Source organism: Ochotona princeps, chromosome 24 (genome assembly GCF_030435755.1).
Source record: "Ochotona princeps isolate mOchPri1 chromosome 24, mOchPri1.hap1, whole genome shotgun sequence".
Lineage (NCBI taxonomy): Eukaryota > Metazoa > Chordata > Mammalia > Lagomorpha > Ochotonidae > Ochotona > Ochotona princeps.
This window is the reverse complement of record NC_080855.1, coordinates 33,185,413-33,207,137: the sequence shown is the minus strand read 5'-3', so window position 1 is coordinate 33,207,137 and position 21,725 is coordinate 33,185,413. Positions and strand designations below refer to the sequence as shown.

The 21,725-nt window shown below is 53.0% G+C and overlaps 1 protein-coding gene across 1 annotated transcript; it reads left to right on the top strand.

Annotated features, from left to right (window-relative positions):
* Positions 1-3,942: 3,942 nt before the first annotated feature.
* GUSB (glucuronidase beta) lies at positions 3,943-19,793 on the top strand. Its single transcript, XM_058680761.1, has 13 exons — positions 3,943-4,180; positions 4,878-5,063; positions 5,382-5,563; positions 5,739-5,881; positions 6,263-6,450; positions 6,766-6,918; positions 7,233-7,411; positions 7,506-7,652; positions 10,182-10,266; positions 13,346-13,522; positions 17,108-17,243; positions 19,435-19,546; positions 19,647-19,793. The coding sequence occupies exons 1-13, from the start codon at positions 3,971-3,973 to the stop codon at positions 19,744-19,746; spliced, it is 1,998 nt and encodes a 665-aa protein (XP_058536744.1). The 5' UTR covers positions 3,943-3,970; the 3' UTR covers positions 19,747-19,793.
* Positions 19,794-21,725: the final 1,932 nt, after the last annotated feature.

Here is a 21,725-nt window from a genome sequence, read left to right as displayed (position 1 = left end):
TTGATTCATCAGCCCACATGGGAATCCTGAGATGGGCTGTTAGCATAGAACATCACTGACTGCCACATGACAGTCCACACGCAAGCTATGGCTGCGGGCCTGTCTGGCAGGGTTGGATCCCAGTATCTGACTGAGTGTCGGAACAGGGGTGAGTCACATCAGGAAGGGTCATGACACCAACCACACGTGAAGAGAACCAGATCCAGGGGTAGATGCTGTGGGGGATAAATGCGCCCAACCCTGCGGAGATACAAGTCCCTCTGGTTAGCTTAAGAGTTGGGGTGGAGATGGGCTGAGCTAGGACCGACTACGGAATCCACCAACACTCACAGGTGCTGGGACTGGTGGCAGCATGGGCAGGTCCAGGCTGCAGTACCCGCACATGCATCCTACCACAGGGTGTGAGGCAGGCTGGGCCGCAATATTCTCCGGCTCATACAAAGGCTAAGATGGAGTGGCAGGCTATGCCGGGCAAGGACCTTGCACCTGCTGGAGCATGTGAGCTCTGGGTCAGGGAGTGGACCAAATGGAGGAACCTGGGAACCTGGAGAATCTGTTGGGGGGTCACAGCTCCTGCTGGTGAGCACGTGTTTCAGGCCTGGGTGTTGGCAACCTGAGCAGGGTAACTCCAACTATTGGCTAACGTGTGGGTTGGCTTTGGAGTGGGGGGTGACCCAGCAAGGCTGAACCAACCTTACTTCACTGGCAAGGGCAGAAACCAGGCTGGAGCACAGGTCAAGTTCAGCTAGGCTGTCACACTTACCATCTTGCATGAGACTGGTAGGGAAGCAGACAGAGCAGGGCCAGATTCCAGCACCCGCCAACGAGTAGTGGGACCTGGTTTAGGCTGCTCAGGACAGGCTGCAGCACCCAAATGCAAAGGTCATAACAGGTGAGGGATTAGGCCAAGCTGGGTTGGAGCAGTCACTGCCGTGTGCAAGATCTATAGCTGGGAACACAGCTAGTTGGGGAGCTAAGGGGACACCCTGGCTGGTTTGTGGTTCCCACTGGTAAGCACAGGGCTGAAATGGGAGCCATGTTCTGGTCTGGATAAGGCTGCAGCATACCTTGGCACAAGTGTGGCCTGGGGCTGGGTGCACCAGACTGGGCTAGACCCCAGCTCCCAGTGGTGTTCGTGAGGACCAGGGTAGGTGTAGAATGGGCTAGGCTAGGTTTTTGCCCCTGATGAGCCGGCTATGAGCTGTGTCTGCGTGTAGACCAGGCTAGACTGGGCTGTAATGTCCAACATTAATAACCGGAATGGGTTGAAGGCTGGTCAGGAAAGGCCATTGTTCCTACCAGGACAGGAGGTGGACTAAGTAGGGCTGGCCCATGGACCCACCAGTTTGCGCAAGATCTGGCGTTGGGAATGGTTCTGATGTAGGAGCCTGGGAAACTCATCTGTTGGGACACAGTCCCTGCAGTTAAGCGCAAGAACCACGATAGGCAGCAGCCCAGGCCAGAACAGGGAACAGTACCCAGCAGCATACACTTAGCACAGGTCGGGGGCAAACCAGGCAGGGCCAGTTCACATCACCTGCTGGTGAATCCGAGAACCAGAACAGAGTGTGGGTTGGACCACGTTCGGTTGCAACACACATCAGTATACATTATGGCTTGGACTCGGTGCTGGTTGGGCTGGGCTAGGTTTTGGCCCCCACAAACCTGAGCTGGAATTGGGGGTGGGCCGGGAGGGGTAAAGCTGGCAGGGGAATTGTGGAGGGCTCCCTTGCTGGACAGCCACTCCCCAGGGACAGCATGAGTTGGGATGGAGGTAGGCAAGACCAGGCAGGGCTACAACACCTCTAGGCCTCATGTGAACTAAATCAGGGAAAAACCAGGCTGGGCTGATTGTTCCTACTGGTGCAAGCATAAATTAGAGTGGATGAGGGTTGGTTGGGCTTTGATGCACCATCAGCTGGCAGAGGCTGGCACTGGGGGCTAAATCTGTCAAGTTAAACTGCAGGAACACCTGGAAAGTGCATGACCCAGGAGTGGGCGCAGGAGGGAAGCAGTGGGCACCTCCTTCTTGGGCAACCACTCCCATTGCACAGCATGAAAACCAGGACTGGGGCAGACATAGCTGGACAGAACAGCACCCACCAGCATGTGTGTGGGCTGAATAATGGCGCTGGTTGGGTTGAACTAGGCTTCAATGCCCATTGACATATAGGACAGCTGAATGGGATGTGGGACAGACTGGCCCAGTTTACTGTACATACTGGCAAGCATGGGAATCAGGGTAGGGGGCAGGCCTGGGGGTGGGTGTTATTGGGAGTCGCCTTGACTAGGCTGAAGCTCCCACTGGTTTGCATGAGGGCCGAGTGTGAGGTGGGCAGAATCAGGCTAGACTGCAACACCCATTGATTTCCTGTGGAAGATAGGGCTGGAAATGGAACTGACCCAGCAGTTGCAACCACCAACATATATGTAAGCTGGTTTGGGTGACAGACTGTCAGACCCTGGACTGGCATCCACACACAGGAATCAGGCCTGGGATCACCTCAGATGAAGTTTGTTTGAGGATCCCTCCAACTGAACTGCTGATCTCAGAACTCCAACCATGAAGAGAAGTGCAGGTTCCATGGTCTAACCACGGAGCGCAAGTGTCAGAGCTGGGCCTCCTCAGAGGCTCAGATGGAGCAGTAGACAGCATATCCAGGTACACATGGAGGACATGGCAGTCTACTGGAACCTGCAGAGGACACCAGGTACCACAACAGGACGGAGGACAGAACAAATCAATATTTACCCCAGGCATTTGTTGGCAGTGAAAATCTGGGCTAACGAGACTCTCAGGTAGACTGTGTCAGCCAGTGGATTCTGAATAGATTTCATCATGCTTGGAATGGTGAGACTGGCAGCAATTCAAAACTGTTGGACTATCAAAACCACTTGAGCAGGACCCTCAGAGAATGCCCCACATGGGTGGGAGGCTGGGTGTGGCTTCTCTGTTTATTCTCTCCTTACCCCAGATCTAGGGAAAAAATAACAATGTGGAAACAATGGTCTTACCCATTTTTCTGTAGCCCTTGTTGACCCTTTGTACCAGAATCAACTACGTAAAGATTATCAAAATAAAATAATAATAATAATAAAAACATATGTGTGTACACACACACACATATATCCCCATATCTGTGTGGATACAATTTCAACATTGGGATCATTCTGTGTACGTTTCTGCACCTAATTTTCTCACATTTTTATATGGAGAAAAGCCTTTGGACTTTGTCATTTCCTATACTTAGTTTTACTATCTTGGGGATTCTATTCCCAGGATCAAAGTCCATGATCAAAGTGGATTGCTTTGGTGAGCATATCAGAGTCCAAAAAAAAACCCAAAAAACAAAACAAAAAAAAAGTTGGGCGATTGTAGGAACAACATGTCCCGGCCAGATTCAACCCCACCCCCCTAAGCGCCCTCATTTTTGGCCTCATGTTCCCAGTGCTGGGTGAACCAGGATGGAGTCCCAGTTCCCGGGTGGGTTTGGGACCACTGGGTCTTGCTTTGAAGCTGCTTCATGTGTGATCAGGACGAGACAGTGGAAAGGGGCCTCGGATCCAGCCCCTGGAGGAAGCTGGGGGACCCTGGCCATTTCAGGATTTCCACATTGGTATATGGCCCTGACCTGGCTGCTCCTGGAGTGGAAAGGGCAGCTACAGCGTGGGCAGAGCAGGGCTAGGTGGGCTGGGCGAGGCTGGCGGGGTCCTCAGACCCCGCGTCCTTCGTGCCTAGGGCCTTGAGGGGCTCTGTGTGCCCATCCCAGGAAAGCTTTGCCTGGGGCTCGGGGTTGGCAGTCTCAGAGCCTGTGTACTGCAGGGGTACCTCCAGGGCTAGCATTCGCCCTCACTCAAGATGGCGTGGGCAGCCTCGGGCGCGACACTTGACGCGCCCCGCCCCCGGCCCGCCTCCCGCGCGACTCCCAGGCTCGCGGCGGCTGGCGACCGAGCCACAAGCGCGGGAACCATGCCCGGGAGGCCGGCGGGGTCCTGGGCCCTCCTCGGCCCCCTGCTCTGGAGCTGCGCGCTGGCGTTGCGGGGTGGGATGCTGTATCCCCGCGAGAGCCCGTCGCGGGAGCGCAAGGAGCTGGACGGCCTGTGGAGCTTCCGCGCCGACTTCTCAGCCGGCCGGCACGAGGGCTTCGAGCAGCAGTGGTACCGCCGGCCGCTGCGGGAGGTGCGGTCACGGGGTGGGAATCGGGGGTCCCGGGTCCCCCCGCCCGCCAGCACGAGCCTCCCTGGCCCCGCGCCCTCGGAGCCGCCCATAAAGGTCGCTAGGCTCGGGGGGCGTGGAGCTGGGAGAGGAGGCCGAGTCCGAGCTGCGCCCCGCCACTGCATTGGGGAATGTGAAGGTGGCCGGGATGGGCTTTTGGGGCAGGAGGAACCCCGAGTTCCAAGGCTGAGGTAGAGGAGAGCGGCCCAGCTAGCCCGTTAGTTACTCCGCTCCTGGAACAGGGATTGGGGTCTGCAGAGAGAGAGAGAGAGAGAGAGAGAGAGAGACGGTGCCAGCCCCGCCTAGATCCTCTTTTGCCGATTTTGCTGCCCTGGCCTTCTTGGTCTTCTCACAGGAAGGAAGGAGGGCAGGGGACCCGCCTGTGCCTGTCTCATGACCTGGAATCAACCATCAGCTGCTTCTTGGGGGATCTGTGGCTTCCTCCTGCCTCAGGAAGCCCTGGGAAAACCTCCCCTCTCCGAGCCCATGTCGTCCCCGGTGCCCCCTGCCCAGGGAGGGGGGGGGCCCACTGGCCCTGGGATACCTGACCCTCCCGGGCAAGTCCTGCCTGCATTTAACTGGAATCAGGCTTGAGCTAGGCAGCTGTGAGGCACACGGGACCCAGAGGTATGGGCTTGACCTTGGCCTTATCTTTCCCCAGTCTGGCCCCGCTGTGGACATGCCAGTTCCCTCTAGCTTCAACGACGTGAGCCAGGACGGGCAGCTGCGTAATTTTGTTGGCTGGGTGTGGTACGAACGTGAGGTGACCCTGCCCCAGCGGTGGACCCAAGACCTGGACACGAGAGTGGTGCTGAGGATTGGCAGTGCCCACTACTATGCCATTGTGGTCAGTGGGAACAGCAAAAGACAGGCCGGCTGACCCGCATGCATGGCTGTCCTGGGGGATGCCTGGCTCCCAGCTGTCACCTAACAGCTGTGTCTGGGGATGGGGCAGTGTGGGGGATGTGGAGGTGCTCTCGAGCTTTGTACCCTGAGTGGAGGAAGGGGTTGCCCAGTCTCTTCGGAGTCCCATCTTTAAGGCCAGGCTGGCCAGGCAGGTCTCTTGCCCCCCACACCCCTACCCCATACACTGCACCTTATGTGAAGGAATGCCTGAGATGGCGGGGTCCCTTCATGCTCTAGCCTGCTGCCTCTGTGTCTGCAGTGGGTGAATGGGGTCCACGTGACAGAGCATGAGGGCGGCCACCTCCCCTTCGAGGCTGACATCAGCAAGCTGGTCCAGAGTGGGCCCCTGGCCTCCTGCCGTGTCACAGTCGCTGTCAACAACACGCTTACTCCCCACACCCTGCCACCGGGTTCCATCCTCTACAAGAGTGACCCCTCCAAGTGAGCAGCTCCCAACTTCTGCCCTACCTGTGCTGGCCTTGCCAGAGGGGGAAGGCAGGGGTGGGGATGGGGCTTGGCTGAGCAGAAGCCTGGGATCTGGTGGGGGGCCGGGGCGGATGCCAGGACATCGAGGGACCTGGGACGAGGGCAGTTGGCCGCTGTCTTCCCACCCTAGGTATCCCAAGGGTTACTTTGTCCAGGATACGAATTTCGACTTCTTCAATTATGCGGGACTGCACCGCACTGTGCTGCTGTACACCACACCCACTGCCTACATCGACGACATCACTGTCACCACCGATGTGGACCAAGGCACTGGTGAGGGTCCCTGATGACGGGGTCTGTCGTCAGCCCAGCCCAAGTGGCTCTGCTCTCTGGAAAGACCTTCTGAAGCTCTCCCAGCGTTTCTTCACCCTCGCAGGCTCCCATGTAGTCAAGAAGCCAGAACCTGACTGTCCATGCAGGCAAGGGCCTCCAAAGCCCCCCGCTTTGTGCCTGGGAGAAGCAGCCTGCATTGTATCCTTTCCTGCTGTGCTGCTCTCACTTCCTCTGCCCACTGCATACTGAGCTCAGGAAACAGGCAGGCCTGGGTGGAGCACCCAGGGGCACCTCGAGGGCGTTGGCTGCAGGGTGCTTCTGCCCATGGGACCAGGTCACGCCCCTTCCTCCTATAGTCCTGACCTCTCTTGTTTGCTGCAGGGCTGGTGAATTACCAGATTTCTGTCCAGGGCACCGAGCACTTCCTCCTGGAAGTGAGACTCCTGGATAAGGAAAGCAAAGTTGTGGCCCAGGGAACAGGTGACCGGGGCCAGCTGCAGGTGCCCAGTGCCAACCTCTGGTGGCCTTACCTGATGCATGAGCACCCTGCATACCTGTACTCGCTGGAGGTAATACCCGACCCTCTTCCCTCCCCCAAGTCTGACATCCCTCACTTTTGCAGGATAGGTGGGTGGGCAGGCATGGTCCCCTCAGCTTTCTGATCCATTTCCAGCCTTCAGTGGGGAGGCCCAGCTTTGAAGAGCAGGTCCCTGGGCAGGGTAAGGGTAGACCCTTCCTTACTAATCATAGGGCTTTCTCCACCACTGCTTGCAGGCCCAGAAGGTGGGCTGCTATGGTGTCCGAGGGTTCTTCCTATTGGTGGGCAGGCTGGTGGGCTCAGGCCAGAGGGTGGTCAGTCACGTGTGGGGCCTTGGCTGTCATAGGTGAGGCTGACTGCGCAGACAGAGGCTGGTCCCATGTCTGACTTCTACACGCTGCCCGTGGGCATTCGTACCGTGGCTGTCACAGAGAGCCGCTTCCTCATCAATGGGAAACCATTCTATTTCCACGGCGTCAACAAGCATGAGGATTCAGATGTGAGTCCAGAAGGGGGTATCCCTGAGGGCCCCAAGTCCAGCAGGGGAATCCCCGAGGACCCTGCAGAGCCTGTTTTCTGGTTCTGATGGTCTCCTCTCACTTCCTCTCCCACCCCCACCCAGTGCCTGGAAATGGTTGAGTACAGCTCAGGGTGGCTGAAAACCCCTATGTCCTCGTGGACCCTGGGGAGGGGGAGTCAGGGATGAACCAAGTATCCATGGGCAAGCGTCTAGGTCCTGGCCCAGGGAGGAAGTGTGCCTTCAGTAGAGATGGAGGAGGCAGGGCGTCACTCTGCTCTGCCATCCCCCTCTAGATCCGAGGGAGGGGCTTTGACTTGACATTGCTGGTGAAGGACTTCCACCTGCTGCGCTGGCTCGGGGCCAACTCCTTCCGCACCAGCCACTACCCCTACGCTGAGGAGGTGATGCAGCTGTGCGACCGCTATGGGATCGTGGTCATTGATGAGTGTCCCGGCGTGGGCATCGTGCTGCCGTGAGTGCCCAAGCCCATCCTGCCCACCTGGACTGCCCAGCCCTGCAGAGTGGTAATGCCACTTCCTTTCCTTTCCCCTCCTGCCCGGCTGCAGCCAGAGCTATGGCAACGTGTCCCTGCAGCACCACCTGGAGGTGATGGAGGAACTGGTACGCAGAGACAAGAATCACCCGGCTGTGGTCATGTGGTCTGTGGCCAATGAGCCCAAGTCCTTCTTGAAGCCTGCTGGCTACTACTTCAAGTGAGTGCCCTGGAGCTCCCCTGGGCTGAGACAGGGAGCTGGGGCCCAGCTGGTGGCCGTGGCAATGCTGGGTTTGACCTCACCAGCGGTAGACTGGTACTGGGAGGGAGTATCCTCTCCGTCTGGTTCAGCCTGGAGAGCCGGTACACCCAAACACAGGCCAGTGAGCTCCAAGTGTTGACTTGTCACATCGGGCTTGCCAACTTGGGAGACCCCGAAAACATCTGAAAGGCAATCCAGTTTGATATGCGTAACTTCACACTGAGAGGAAACCCCAAAACTAGTGACATGGTCTATCTGTGATAAAAGGAGTTTTTGTAACAGACTGTGAGGAGGTCAAACCACTCACATGTACCCCCAGAGCTCAGCTACAACAGCAAACTGAGAGGGCACCACCTGGGCACGTGGGCAGGCCTTGCCCGTTCTCATAGGGATGGGCAGCTCTGGTAAAGCAACGCTCAGACCCGTGGACTTGTCACTCAGTCTTCCAGGCAGATCTAGTGCTGATGGAGCACAAACCTGCCGTGCCACAGGCTGGGCCTGTCTCTAGCGGGCCTGGGCTTTATGACACAGCCAGGCACCCGGTGACGTGTGCTTTCTAGGTCCTGTGTGGTTATGTTGCTGGCTGGGACCAGACCACCTACTGTTGATGACCCCATCCCGCTCAGCCCTCTGCAAAGGACAGATGGACTACTTGGGGGTAGAAGGGTCGCAGTCACTGAGGGAGCCTGCCCCGTGCCTCCTGGGGGGTAGTCATCTCCTTCTTGCAGGGTGTAACAGCCTGGAGAGGTAAATTATTTCACCAGTCGTGGAGGCATGGAAATACTGAGGCCGATGCTGCCTCCTGGTCTCGTGCAGTGCTTTGACAGAGCTGAGTCTGCAGAGGGCTCTGAACACCCATAGCCCCCAGAGCTCTTGGGGTGCAGTGTGGTGGGTGAAGCCAGAGCTTGGCAAATAGAACATTCTTTTTTTTTTAAGACTTATTTGTTTATTGGAAAGGCAGAAGGGAGAGAAAGAGAGACCGAGATCTTCCATCTGCTGGTTCTTTTCCCAAATGGCCACCGACAGCCAGGGTTTGTCCAGGCTGAAGCCAGGAGCCAGAAGCTCCATCAGGGTCTCCTGTGTGTGTGGGGAGGCAGGAGTTCAAGTTCTCGGGCCACCTTCTGCATTGACAGACCAGTTCTCCAAGGGGGGAGGAGACAACTGCTGTTAGGGAGCAAGTGTTGTGGCACAGTAGGTTAGCATGCCACTTATGCCAACGCCACTTCATACCACAGCACCCGTTTGAGTCCTAGCTGCACCAGGCTTCCTACGCAGCTCCCTACTAATATGCCTAGGAAAGTAGCAAAAGATAGAAGATAGCGCAGGTGATTGGACTCATGTGGGAGATCAGGATGGAGTTCTGAGCTCCTGGCTTCAGCCTGGCCCAGTTCTGGCTCTTGTAACCATGTGGGGAATGAAGTTGGAAGGTAAGGAGCCTGGGCTCCCAGGAACCAGCTTTTGTGGACAGTTGCCTGGGCGGTAGGGATGGGCGGGCTTTGGGTGGAGCAGCAGTGCTAGCCTCTGTTGTGGCATCAGAATGTCCCGGATGACAGAGAGTATAGCACTTGAGGCAGAGAGGCTGGTGCTGTGCAGAGGAACCACACACAGCCTTTCATTAGAGCCGTGGTGGGGTGAAGGTATAAAATAAAACTGAGGGCAGGGAAGAGAAGAGAAAAGCAGGCGTGGGTGGTCCCTGAGACCCCAACCAAGCCCTGGCCGCAGAGTGGCTGCCTTCTGGGAGCCTGTCCATTCCTTCTTGACCCACTTGGCTCAGCCTGAGTGGCATTTCCCCCAGGAGCGTATTAGTTCCTTGGTTTTGTCTCCTGGAGCACCACACTCCCTCCTCCCGACACTGCTCCTACAGTCACTTCAGCGCGGCCACAAGCTGTGCGTGTACTCCTTCCACTCCGTGCAGCTCCGGCCACCGCTGCTGACGCCGCTGGCCAGCACCCCACACGCAGCACCCCGGCTGTCTCCTAGCACACTCCCGGATGAGCTGTGCCATTCACACCCACCCTAGCCTGACCTTCCAGCTCTTCCTTGTCAGAGCAGCTGGGAGTCAAGGGGAGAAAGGGAGGCATCAGCTTGTCAGATATTTGGGGGTCTTCAGAACTGCATGGAAAAACCTGTCAAAAGATGGGCATTTTGATGCCAAGAGTTTTTTTTTTTTTAATCCATACATGTGTTTCGCAATAATGCCATGTTGTGCACAAATTTCTCAAAAGCCTGCCCTCGTAAGCATGGCTTCCACAATTTTTGTTGTCGTTGTCATTTTGGTTTTTTTTTTTTTTTGTGCACCAAAACAAACCTATCTCTTAATTCTGATTTCCACAACAGACATTCTGAAATACTTGTGTAGTTGGAGGTAGGCAGGAGAGCCATGGGTGCTTCGGGTTTTGGCCAGGGGCAGAGGGAGGGAAAGGTTGAGAGACTGTCTCCCTCCCCACCGGCCTGATGGAGCCCGTGTCTTCTACCCTCTGTGGACAGGACCGTGATTGCCCACACCAAGGCCTTGGACCCCTCCCGGCCTGTGACCTTTGTGACCAACTCCAACTACACTACAGACTTGGGGGTGAGCCAGCATGGGAGGGGGCGGTCCATGTCACTTCTCTCAGCATTGGTCTGTCTTGCCCATCTTGTCCCGATGCTTGCTAACCTGAACTTCTGAGAGAGCTGCGGGCAGCCAGTGCACTCGTGTTAGCCGTATTCACAGATGGTCTTTAGGTGACCAGTTGCTGCCCACCTGCTGACCTGCCAGGCAGTGTGGCTTCCTGATTCTTCGGAGGCAGGGCCGAGGAGAAGTACTTTCTCAGCACAGACTGTGTTGTGGACACCTTGGGTTAATTGTATATCCCTCAGTGTGAGGTTTGTAGGATGTCAAAAGTGGAAAGGAGCTTTTGGTTCCTTTGGCCCAAGGTTTCCCAAACCTGGGCATTTGGCAGAGGGTAGATGTTCCATTTGCGGCTTCACTCCCCAGATACCACAATGGCTGAGGCAGGCCAAAGCCGGGAGCTTCTTTGGGGGTCTTCCATGTGGCGGGGAGGGACACAACAAATTGGACCCTCTTCCCCAGGCACATCAGCAGGGAGCTGGATTGAAAGTGGAGCACCTAGGACTCAAACCAGTGTCCATATGGGGTGCCGGCATTGCAGGTGTAGGCTTAACATGCTATACAATGGTGCTGGCTCCTAAGGGGCCCCCCCCTTTTTTTTAAGATTTATTTATTTTTATTGGGAAGGCAGATCAGATTTATGGAGAGAAAGGGAAACACAGAGAGAAAGATCTCCCATTTGTAGGTTTACTCCCCAAATGGCCACCATGGCCAGACCTGGGCGGAACTGAAGCCAAAAACTAGGAGTTTCTTTGTGATCTCCTACTTAGGTGGCAGGGCCATCCTCCGTGGCCCTACCAGCACATAAGCAGTGAGCTGAATAGGGAGTGGAGCAGCCTGGACACATACAGGATGATGGCGCGGGTAGAGGATTATCCGGCTACACTGCTACACTGGCCTCTCAGTTTCTGCTTTTTTTCAGTCCAGGATTTGAACCTGGATTTGTTTTCAAAGATTTATTTGTATTTGCATTTAAAAGAGAGAAAGAGATCTTCCATCCACTGGTTCACTCTCCAAATGACTGTATCAACCAGGAGCCTGGAACTTCATGCAGATCGCCCCCACGGACTACCCCTCACTGCGTTCCAAGATGCATTAGCAGGGAGCTGGATCCAAGCAGGATAGCCTGGACTCAAAGTAGTGCCCACGTGGGAAGTTGGTGTCACAGTTGTCACAGTCTTTACTTGCTGTGCCACAGTGCTGAGCTCCAAAGTTGGATTTTTAAAAACCTGTTTAGTGATTACAGTGATGAAGCAGCTTAGAAACCACTGTTAGACTGAGCATGGAAAGGAAAGGGTTAACTGTATCCCACGTGGCTTCCCCAGGCGTTCCAGCCTGTGGGATTCTGGGTCCAGCATCCGCCCCCCTCTGAAGCTGTGTGGAGTTGCCCTACAAACTCTAAGACACAGGGACAGCAAAGTGCTCCTTCCCTTGGGGAGTCTGTCAGTGGAAGTTGCTATAGAAAGGAAAGATGGATGAGAGGACCCCAGCATGATGGCTTTGGATAAATCCTCATCTTGCATATGTGGCGATCCCACAAGGATGCTGGTTCATGTCCCTGCTGCTCTACTTCCTGTCCACCTCCCTGCGTGTGGCCTGGGAAAATAGCAGAGGATGGCCCAAAGCCTTGGGATCCTGCACCCATGTGGGAGACCTGGAAGATGCTCCCGGCTCGTGGCTTTGGATTGGCTCAGCTCTGGCCATTGCAGCCACGTGAATGAACCTGCGGATGAAGATTTTTCTGTATCTCCTCTCTGTAGATCTTTCCAATAAAAATAAAATAAATCTTGAAAGGAAGGAAAAAGAAAGGAAGGAAGAAAGAAAAGAAAAATGGATGAAAATCAATGTGCATGGGGCCTGCGTGGTGGTGTCATGGCTCATCTTTTGCCTGTGGGTGCTGGCATCTCCTGTGGGTACCAGTTTTGAGTCCTGGGTGCTCCACTTCCAATCCAGCTCCCTGCTTGTGGCCCGGAAAAGCAGCTAAGGATGGTCCAAAGTCTTGCTACCCTGTACCCATGTGAGGGACCCAAAAGAAGCTCTTGGCTGCTGGTTTTGGACTGATCCATCTATGGTAGTTCTAGCCATTTGGAGAGCAAATCAGCAAATGGAAGCTCTGTCTCCTCTCGCTTTGTAACTCTTTCAGGCAAAAATAAATCTTGAAAAAGAAGAAACCAGTATGCACACAGAGTGTGATGCCATCATTTTACCATTGATGGAGAAGGCTACGTTGGCCTTATGTTCCCCACTCCAAGAGGTACAAAGACTGCCATGAACTCTAGTGTGGCCTAAGGTTTGAAAGAGAATCTTCCATCTCTTCCATCTGCTGTTCACTCTGCAGATGGCTGCAGCAGCCGGGGCCAGGCCAGGCCAACGCTGGGAACCAGGAACCCGTCTGAGTTTCCCACGTGGGCTAGCAGAGACCCACATCCTTGTGCCATCTTCTGCTCCTTTAGGCTGTGCAATAGCAGGGAGCTGAATCTGAACGGTGGAGTGGGCATCTGAAGGCAGGCCCCATGCCCACTGCCACTGCTTCTTGTGGACTCCCTGTGCCTGGCCTTGTGAGAGGCTGCCAGACTGACTGATCGTCTGAGGTCTGGGATGGATGAGAGGACCCACCTGCACCTGCCCCCAGCTTTCTCCTGCTTGTATCTTCCTGCCGCTCAAAGTCTGTGAAGGGGCTGCCGGCTCTTGGGGGTAGATCAAGTCAGTCCAAGGGCAGACTTTGGAGATTCATGATGTTACTAGATAGGTCAACACTCAAATGGGTGAAGATTCCAGCTGGAGGACTCCTGAAGGCTTTGCTGAGGCCTGTACTTCTCCACTTCAGGTCCCTTGCGGGACCCCACTGCAGCTGGCTCAGGAGGGTCAGCCCGGCAGTGTACCCCTGTTGCTCTAGGGCACTTCCGATTTCCTGCACATGGGGTGGGATCGTCACAGGATCTGACTCATCTCCTGTGTCCCTTTCCTGCTTTCTCTGCCAGGGCCCTAACACTGTTTCCATCTCATGGTTAGTGAACGCACTTTGGCATTCTTGTCCCAGGCTCCGTATGTGGACGTGATCTGCGTGAACAGTTACTACTCTTGGTATCATGACTACGGGCACTTGGAGTTGATTCAGCTGCAGCTGGAGTCCCAGTTTGAGAGCTGGTATGGGGCCTACCAGAAGCCCATCATCCAGAGCGAGTACGGAGCAGAGACGATCGCAGGGTTTCACGAGGTAGGTTGAGCGCTGCGTTCTGCCTGTATGCCACTCCTGGCCAATGACACCACTGGTTCCCCCACACTTTCCCATGGCTGCCAGTGGCACTGATGGCTTCCTTTCAGCCATCCTTACACTCACTTGCCCCACTTGCCGGATCCTCAAAGATACCCACCTATGCAAGTGGTCTTTTTTTTTTTTTTTTTTTAGCAAATCCCTACCTCTGAGATCTGTCTTTGGTGTAACCCTTAGTCTACAGCACCAAGCCCTCACCCTGGTCAGGGTAGAGATGTCCTTTGCTACTGGCCCTGTCCAAGATTTCATTTCCTCCTCCTGTTACTCCTGGCTGCTGAATGGCCTCACCGGATGCCGGTGGACAGGTGACCCAGCAGAGGTTTGCACCCCCTGTTCTGCTTAGGCTGTTCTCTCTGTGCAACCTCATGTTCGCACCACAGTCACCAACAGATTCCTGTGAAGGCTCAGGTCTCAGCTCAGCCGTTCCCTCTTTGGAGAGGCTTACCCCACCTGTTCCAGGCTGAGTGCCCGTCAGCATTTCCGCCATGCCTGCATCGTTTACTTGCTCTTCACCTTGGCCAGACTGTGAGGGCGCAAAGGAATGAGATGATTGTTGCTGCCCGAGCACTCAATAGTATCTGATACCTAGCAGGTGCTAAATACAATGGAGGCAGTGAGTGGCATTTTGGAACAAAGTTTAGTCATCAGCTTTGTTCTCATTGTTTTGGTCCATTTCTATACCAAAGATATGCTGCTGTGTTGGGGAATTTTTTTTTTTTTTTTCATTTAATTTAAGTTGAAAGGAGAGGGAACAGAGGGAGAGAGAGAGAGGGAGAAAAACAGACACAGGTGGAGGTGGAGGGAGATCTGCTGTCTTCTGGTGCACTCCCCAGATGCTCACAACAGCCAAGGTTGGGCCGGGCCAAAGCCAGGAGCCTAAAACTGCATCCTGATCTCCCAAGCCCGTGAGCCATCCCCTGCTGCCTCCCAGTAGCAGGGAACTGGACCACAAGTGGAGTAGCCAAGACTCAAACCAGGCCCTCAATATGGGATGTGGGTGTCCCACGTGGTGACTTCACTTCTGTACCCAACGCGTGCCTCTTCATGTGCATTCTTGAACCCTAGCCAGTCCTTTGCCTCCTCACCCTAGCCACCTGTCGCTTGCTCTGTCATGACTCTTGGGACCCCTTGTTGACACACATTTCTTCTTTTTTAAAATAAAGATGTATTTTGTTTTTATTTTATTTTTTGAAAAATTCTATTTATTTTTATTGCAAAGTCAGATATACAGAGAGGAGGAGAGACAGAGAGGAAGATCTTCCATCCTATGATTCACTCCCTAAATGACTGCAGCGGCCGGAGCTGTGCCAATCCAAAGCCAGGAGCCAGGAACCTCCTCCGGGTCTCCCACTCAGGTGCAGGGTCCCAAGGTGTTGGGCCATCCTCGACTGCTTTCCCAGGCCACAAAACAGAGAGCTGAATGGGAAGTGGAGCAGGCGAGACTCAAATTGATGCTGAAATGGGATGATGGTGCCACAGGATGAGGCCTAGCTTACTGTGTCATGGCGCCAGGCCCAGCAAGCATTTCTTTACGTGTGTATCTTTTGTGTGTGACCCGCTACCCATGGTAGAATGTACTATTCTGTTTGCACCCTTCAGTTCACCTGCTGACATAGAATGCTACTTCTACGAGTTGTAAAAGATTTTATTATTATTGGAAAGCCGGATATACAGAGAGAAGAGACAGAGAGGAAGATCTTCCATCCGATGTTTCACTCCCCAAGTGAGCCGCAACGGGCCGGTGCTCGCTAATCCAATGCCGGGAACCAGAAACCTCTTCCAGGTCTCCCAAACGGGTGCAGGGTCCCAAAGCTTTGGGCCATCCTCGACTGCTTTCCCAGGCCACAAGCAGGGAGCTGGATGGGAAGTGGAGCTGCCGGGATTAGAACCGGCGCCCATATGGGATCCCCGGGGGTTGAAAGCGAGGACTTTAGCCGCTAGGCCACGGCGCCGGGCCCAAAACTGCATTTTTTAAGAAACTCCCTGGAGCCTGGTGCAGTAACCTAGTGACTGAAGTCCTCTCTTTGTGTGCCAGGGATACAATATGGGCACTTGTTCATATCCCGGCGGCCCTGCTTCCCATCCAGCTCCCTACTTGTGGCCTGGGAAAAAATAATCGAGGACTACGCAAAGCCTTGGGCCCCTGCACTTGCATGGGAGACCCAGAAAAACGTCCTGACTTCGGATTGGTACAGCTCAGACCATTGTGGCCATTTGGGGAGTGAACCAGTGGACAGAAGATCTTCCTCTCTGTCTCTCTTCCTCTCTGTCCATCTGACTTACCAATTAAAAAAAAAAAAGTCACAAAAAATAAGCTCCCAGAGTCTGGTAGAAACTGACAGAACCTTTGCAAAGATGGAAATGATAGCTGTGAATGGGGCAGCAGAAGCTCTCCCAAACCTTGACTACTGAAAATGTGATAAGTTTGCTTGAGTTTTTAGCTTTTTTTTTTAATCAAAAATTTTAAAAATTTATTTTGTCTTTATTTAAAAGCGTTCCACCCCACCCCAACCCCACAGATCTTCTGCCTGTTGGTTCACTGCCCAAATGCAACAACTGGAGCTGGGCCAGGTCAAAACCAAAAGCTGGGAACTCCATCCAGTTTTGCCATATGGGTGGCAGAACCCAAGCACTTGGAATAGCATCTGCTGGCTCTCAGGGCACACCTCCGCAGGAAGCTAGAGTTAGAAGCAGAGCTGAGATCTGAACCCAGGCACTCTGACATGAGGTGTGGCACCCCAGGCCACTTCCTAAGTACTGTGTCCACCACCACCTCCTTGATGGAGCTGTTGCATCCTTGAGTAGCCGAGGCTTGGACCTCGAAAGCATTCCTCAAGATAAAAAGCTGACTTTTGTGTGCCAAGAACATCTTGGCCACAGTTATAGGATGCAAAGCACCGTGCTGGGTATTGTCTGAAAAATCCATGGGTAGGGGGGTTCTTCTCGCCAATTGGCAGTGTCCTAACCCTGCCTGCAGGAAGGCTGCCAGCTGGATCCGCCGCTAACCGTGCCCACCTCCTGCTGTGCCCTCTCCCTGTTCATCCTCGTCACACACGGTGGACAGCTCCTCTTGGGTCTCCCTCTCTAGGCTATAAGCCTTTGAGGGCAGAGTTGCCCCTGTTTGTCACTTTATTGTTGATTCCTGTCCCAGAAGCAGATGGAAGGTTATTTGTTGTGTGGATGAAGTGGCTCATGTGGCTCCTTAGCCACACCAGCTGTGGGTGCAGCTGAGTCATGCCGCTTCTCAAATTATGCACTAGCAGTAACTTGAAGCTTGAGGCTTTATTTGTACTTCGAGTGCAGTGCAGCTTTAAGACAGTTCAAACATAGAAAAGGAAGATAAAGCAAGTATCAAGCTGTGTTTATAAATACAGCAGTACTGGCTTTTTTTTTGTTTTAAATCCTGTATGGGTTTTGTCATAACCTGGCTGTGTGTACATGGCTACAGCCCTCTGTAGTGTTTTGGTCGTCTCCAAGTGGATCCTTATTTTTATCGTACATGCATACTACCCCTTCCTTGTCTTGCAGGACCCACCACTGATGTTCAGTGAGGAGTACCAGAGAAGCATGCTAGAGCAATACCACTTGGTTCTGGACCGGAAACGCAAAGAATACGTGGTGGGAGAGCTCATTTGGAACTTCGCTGATTTTATGACTAATCAGTGTAAGTGGCAGTGGTTGGACGTGATGCCTAACTTGCCTTTGTCTTTCTCACAATGACCTAAGGCAGAACTGAGCCGCAGGTTGGGTCTTGCTGTGGGATACGGTGATTATCCCAGAGTAGGGCACAGAGCCTGAGAAATGCCAGGCGGATCAGGGTGTGGCATTTCATCCGCTCAGCGGCAGCAGGCTCTGACAGACACAGGTAAGGCTCAGGGAATCCTTGAATGTGAGGGTGTGCAAAGCTTCGGCCAGAGTGCTTCCTCCAGAACACTTCAGGGAAGTTCCAAGTGAGTGTTTGGGGTTTCTTCCCAGACATTGTGGCTTCTGGTTTCCTGACTTACCATGAATGTGGGATGATAATTCAGGCGAGTGGAGAAGACTGTGGCAGTGGTATGAATGATGGAGAAGATGGGCCTTTGAAAGTTTAAATTTTAACTAAACGTTAGTATAGAAAGAGAATTCAATGAACTATGAATGAGATAAGTCAAGAGAAAAGAGAGTGAAGACCCGCTCCTCTGCCCTGCTTACCTAAAGAGAACGGGGTCAGGAAACACTCAGAGGGCGGTTTTGTGCAGTAAGCGATTGGCTGAGTGATCCAAACTTTCACAAGTAAAGTAAAAATTACACCTGTCACCTTATAGGCTCTTTCTTGTTTTAAATCCTGTTTATTTATTTGAAAGGCAGAATGACAGAAAGATAGAGAATTGGAAAAAGATCTTAACTCTGCTGGTTCATTTCCAAGTGCCTGGCAACAGCCAGGACTGGGCCAGGTGAGAGCATGAAGCGTAGGAACTCCTCCGTGGTTGGCAGAGACCTGGTTACTTGAACCTCCCAGGATATGCTTTAGCATGAAGCCGGATAAGAACTCGGCACCCAGGTGTGGAATATGGATATCTCAGATAGCCCCCAGCTGCTGTGCCAAATGCCCTTTGCAGAACCTGCAAGGCTAATGTTCATATTCCATTTGACAAAATGCTTGACAATACTGGATATTCGCTTGTTGTGGAGGAAATGAGTCTTGTGTCTCATATGTTTATATATATATATTTTTTTTTTTTTGAAAGGAAGAGTGACAGTGAGAAACACACACACACAGACACACATGCAATCTTCCATTTGCCAGTTCACTCCCCCGATGGCTGCCAACAGCCAGGTCTGAGCCAGAAAGCAGGAACTCAACCTAGCTCTCTCCATAGGCAGCAAGGACCCAAGGAGGCCAGCTTCTGCTGCCCTCCTAGGCATGCCAACAGGAAACTGGGTAGGAAGAGAAATCAAATCAGCACGCTGATACGGGATGCCAGGATTTCAAGTGGCATAACCCACTGCCATGACGACGTCCCTGTTCCATTTAGCTATGGTCTGCAGGGGTCAGCGGGGAGGAAAGGCTGCTGAAGGTGCAGCTGTTCCAAGCTGTTGCTAGTTTTGCTGCTTTGCCAGCCTCAGCTCTGGGAAATGCCAGCAGAAGGCTGGAGAGTGTCCCGTGGGAACTCTGAAATCGACGCCCACCACAGGTACCTCTCTGACTGGCCGGGATTCCAGTTCCTAGTGTTTCCTGGACCAATCCCTTCAGTGCTGTGCATATCAAACACGTGTGTACCCACAACTGTTTAAACCTCATGTTGTAAATAAAAGATAACGGTTTGAGGGGGCAGGGAGGGAGGGCAGGCATCTGACGTCACGGTTGGGATGTCCACCTTTTGTACCAGAATGCCTGGGTTCAAAACCTGGCCCCACTCCCAATGTCAGGTCCAGTTAGAGCATCTTCTGAGAGGCGGCAGGCAATGGCTCAAGCACTTGGTCCACCACCACCCCCAACGTAGGAGACTTGAGTTCTGGGTTCCTGACTTTGTCCTGGCCCAGCACCAGTCCTCATGTACTTTGGAGAGTAAACCAGCAGATGAAAGTGCTCCCCAGTAATAAGAAAAGCCACAGAGCGAAATCATCTGGAGTTTCTTCCCCAGACATTTGCACACCAGGGAGCTGCGGTGATTTGGGGAGGGAGCAATGGTACCTAATGCTTTCACCTCAAAGCTGTCACTTCAGATGCCACTTGAAGCCCAGCACATGGTCCTAGCCCACAGGGGCCATTTTTACTGAGTGCCCAGCTGGACCTCAGTTTGCCATTTGAGCTGCTTTTGTTTTTGCATCTCATCTTACCTTTACCTGTCTTCTGGTTCTTATTTTTCTTTTAGCCCCGCAGAGACCAATAGGGAACAGAAAGGGGATCTTCACTCGTCAGAGGCAGCCCAAAAGTGCAGCTTTTCTTCTGCGAGACCGGTACTGGAAGCTGGCCAACGAAACCAGGTACCACCGCTCCTCGGTGAGGCCCCAGTGTCTGGGCAACAGCCCTTTTACTTTTTAAAACAAGAACTACCTCTGGGGTGACCGTTGCCGCCTCTCTCAGGGGTGACCTCCACGGAGCAGGTGCCTGCCTGGCTGTTGAGGGTACACCTGGAAGTTTCCAGCCTGGACTCCATGGTTCTCTGCTGCAAGGGAACTTCTGAGGTGAAAGGAAAACTTAATCTGGAATGGGAATAAAGTGTTCACCACACGGGGAAATGCCGTCTTCTGCTGACGCACAGCTCCGATCCTAATGGAGCCAGTGCCTGGCCTTACCCGGCTTCTGGCTAAGCCCTCGCCACTTCACCACCCACGCCACATCTCCAGCTGCCGTTAAGAGATGGTCAGATGTGGCAATCATCTAGGATGTGGCAACCCAGACTAGGCGTGTGTTGATCCAGTGAGAGCGAGCGAAAGAAAGGCTTTTACAGCTGTGGGCAAGGCCCGCAGAGAGCCTAACGTCCCACACAGCCCACAAGATTCCTGGCAATGCTACCTCGGTGCAATGATTAGCCAGGCCCCTGTGCTGATCAAGATGACAGTAGTAACCTCTTGTGTTGACGAGTGTAATGTTGGGGCTCAGAGCTCTCCCAGGGCATTGCTGCCGCCGCAGCCATAGGCTTGCTCCTGGACAGAGGAGCGTAACGGCCTAGCAGTGCGATCCCTGAACATGGGGCTCTAACCAGCTGTGCCCCGTGGATTCCCTTGCCTTTCGTACCCCAGGAGCCGCTCCCTGCCCTCCTCAGGCAAGTAAGGCACATAATTCCCACGGAGAGTATACTTCTCAGACCTGGTTCCAAGCTACATGCTGTGGGGAAATACTCTTTTGCAGAACGATCAGATGGGAGACAACCAGCCAATAAAGTTTTTGCTACAGAACTCAATTCGCTCCTCCTGTGCTTAAGTCCCATCTCTAAAGGCACTCCCCTCCCTTCCAAGTTCCATGAAAGGAAAGGTGAAGACATCTTAGCTTCATCTTAGCATCTTCAGATAGCTTTTAAAAATTGAGAGTATAGGGCCTGGTGCAATGGCTCAATTGGCTAATTTTCCACTTGTGAGTGCTGGGATCCCATATGGACTCCAGTTTGTGTCCCGGCTGCTCCACTTCCCATCCAGCTCCCTACTTGTGGCCCAGGAAAGTAACAGAGGATGGGACCATGCATCCATGTGGGAGACCCAGAAAAAGCTCTTGGCTTTGGATCAGCTCAGCTCCAATAAGAATAAATAAATCTTAGCAAAAAAAAAATGAGAGTGTAGTCAATTAAAATAATAGCTGGGGAGTGGGATGCAATTGACTAAGCTAGTTAACATAGCATTTGGGTCACTGACATCCCCTATCAGAGTGGCTGGTTCAAGTCCTAACTCCACTTCCAATCCAGCTTCCTGTTAATGTATACCCTGGCAGGCAATAGAGGGTGGCTCAACTGGTTTGGGTCACCCACACAAGAAACCTGGATTGGATTCCCAGCTGCTGGCTTCAGTCTGTCCTGGCCCCAGCTGTGAACCAGTACATATCTTCCTGCCTTACAGGAAAAGTGAAAAAAAAAAATTTTTTTATTGAAACAAATAGTAATGCGGCCAACATGATGCTCAGTTGGTTAATCCTCTGCCTGCAAGTGCCAGCATCCCATATAGGCACTGGTTCGTATCTCTGTCTCTCCTCCTCTCTGTACATCTGACTTTGTAATAAAATAAATAAATCTTAAAAAAAAAAAAAGTGGCCATTGTGATCATTTGGGGAGTGAACAAGCAGATGGAAGATCTTTCTCTGTCTCTCCTCTCTATAAATCTGTCTTTCTAATAAAAATAAATCTTAAACAAAACCCAAATAGTATATTAGAAATTCCATGTTCCGCATCACCATTAAAGTTCTTCACAGGAAAGAAACATTTTTTTAAAAATTTATTTGTTTTGGGCCTGGTGGCGTGGCCTAGTGGCTAAAGTCCTCACCTTGAATGTGCCAGGATCCCATATGGGCGCTATATATATATATATAAGATTAAACGGACACATTTGCATATTCTATAGATTAGGGGTAAGGTCCATTTCAGAGATCCTAAGGTTCGAGCCTAGAACACACCTGTTCTAACCAGTGAAGAAAGCTAATACACATTCCACATGTATCCATCTCTCTAGCAAGTGA

Excerpts from the sequence above, each read along its gene's own strand:
- GUSB (XM_058680761.1), top strand. The coding sequence starts at position 3,971 with ATGCCCGGGAGGCCGGCGGGGTCCTGGGCCCTCCTCGGCCCCCTGCTC. Across the intron at positions 5,564-5,738 it reads TACAAGAGTGACCCCTCCAA|GTATCCCAAGGGTTACTTTG; the intron begins GTGAGCAGCTCC and ends TTCCCACCCTAG. Across the intron at positions 10,267-13,345 it reads ACTACACTACAGACTTGGGG|GCTCCGTATGTGGACGTGAT; the intron begins GTGAGCCAGCAT and ends TTCTTGTCCCAG.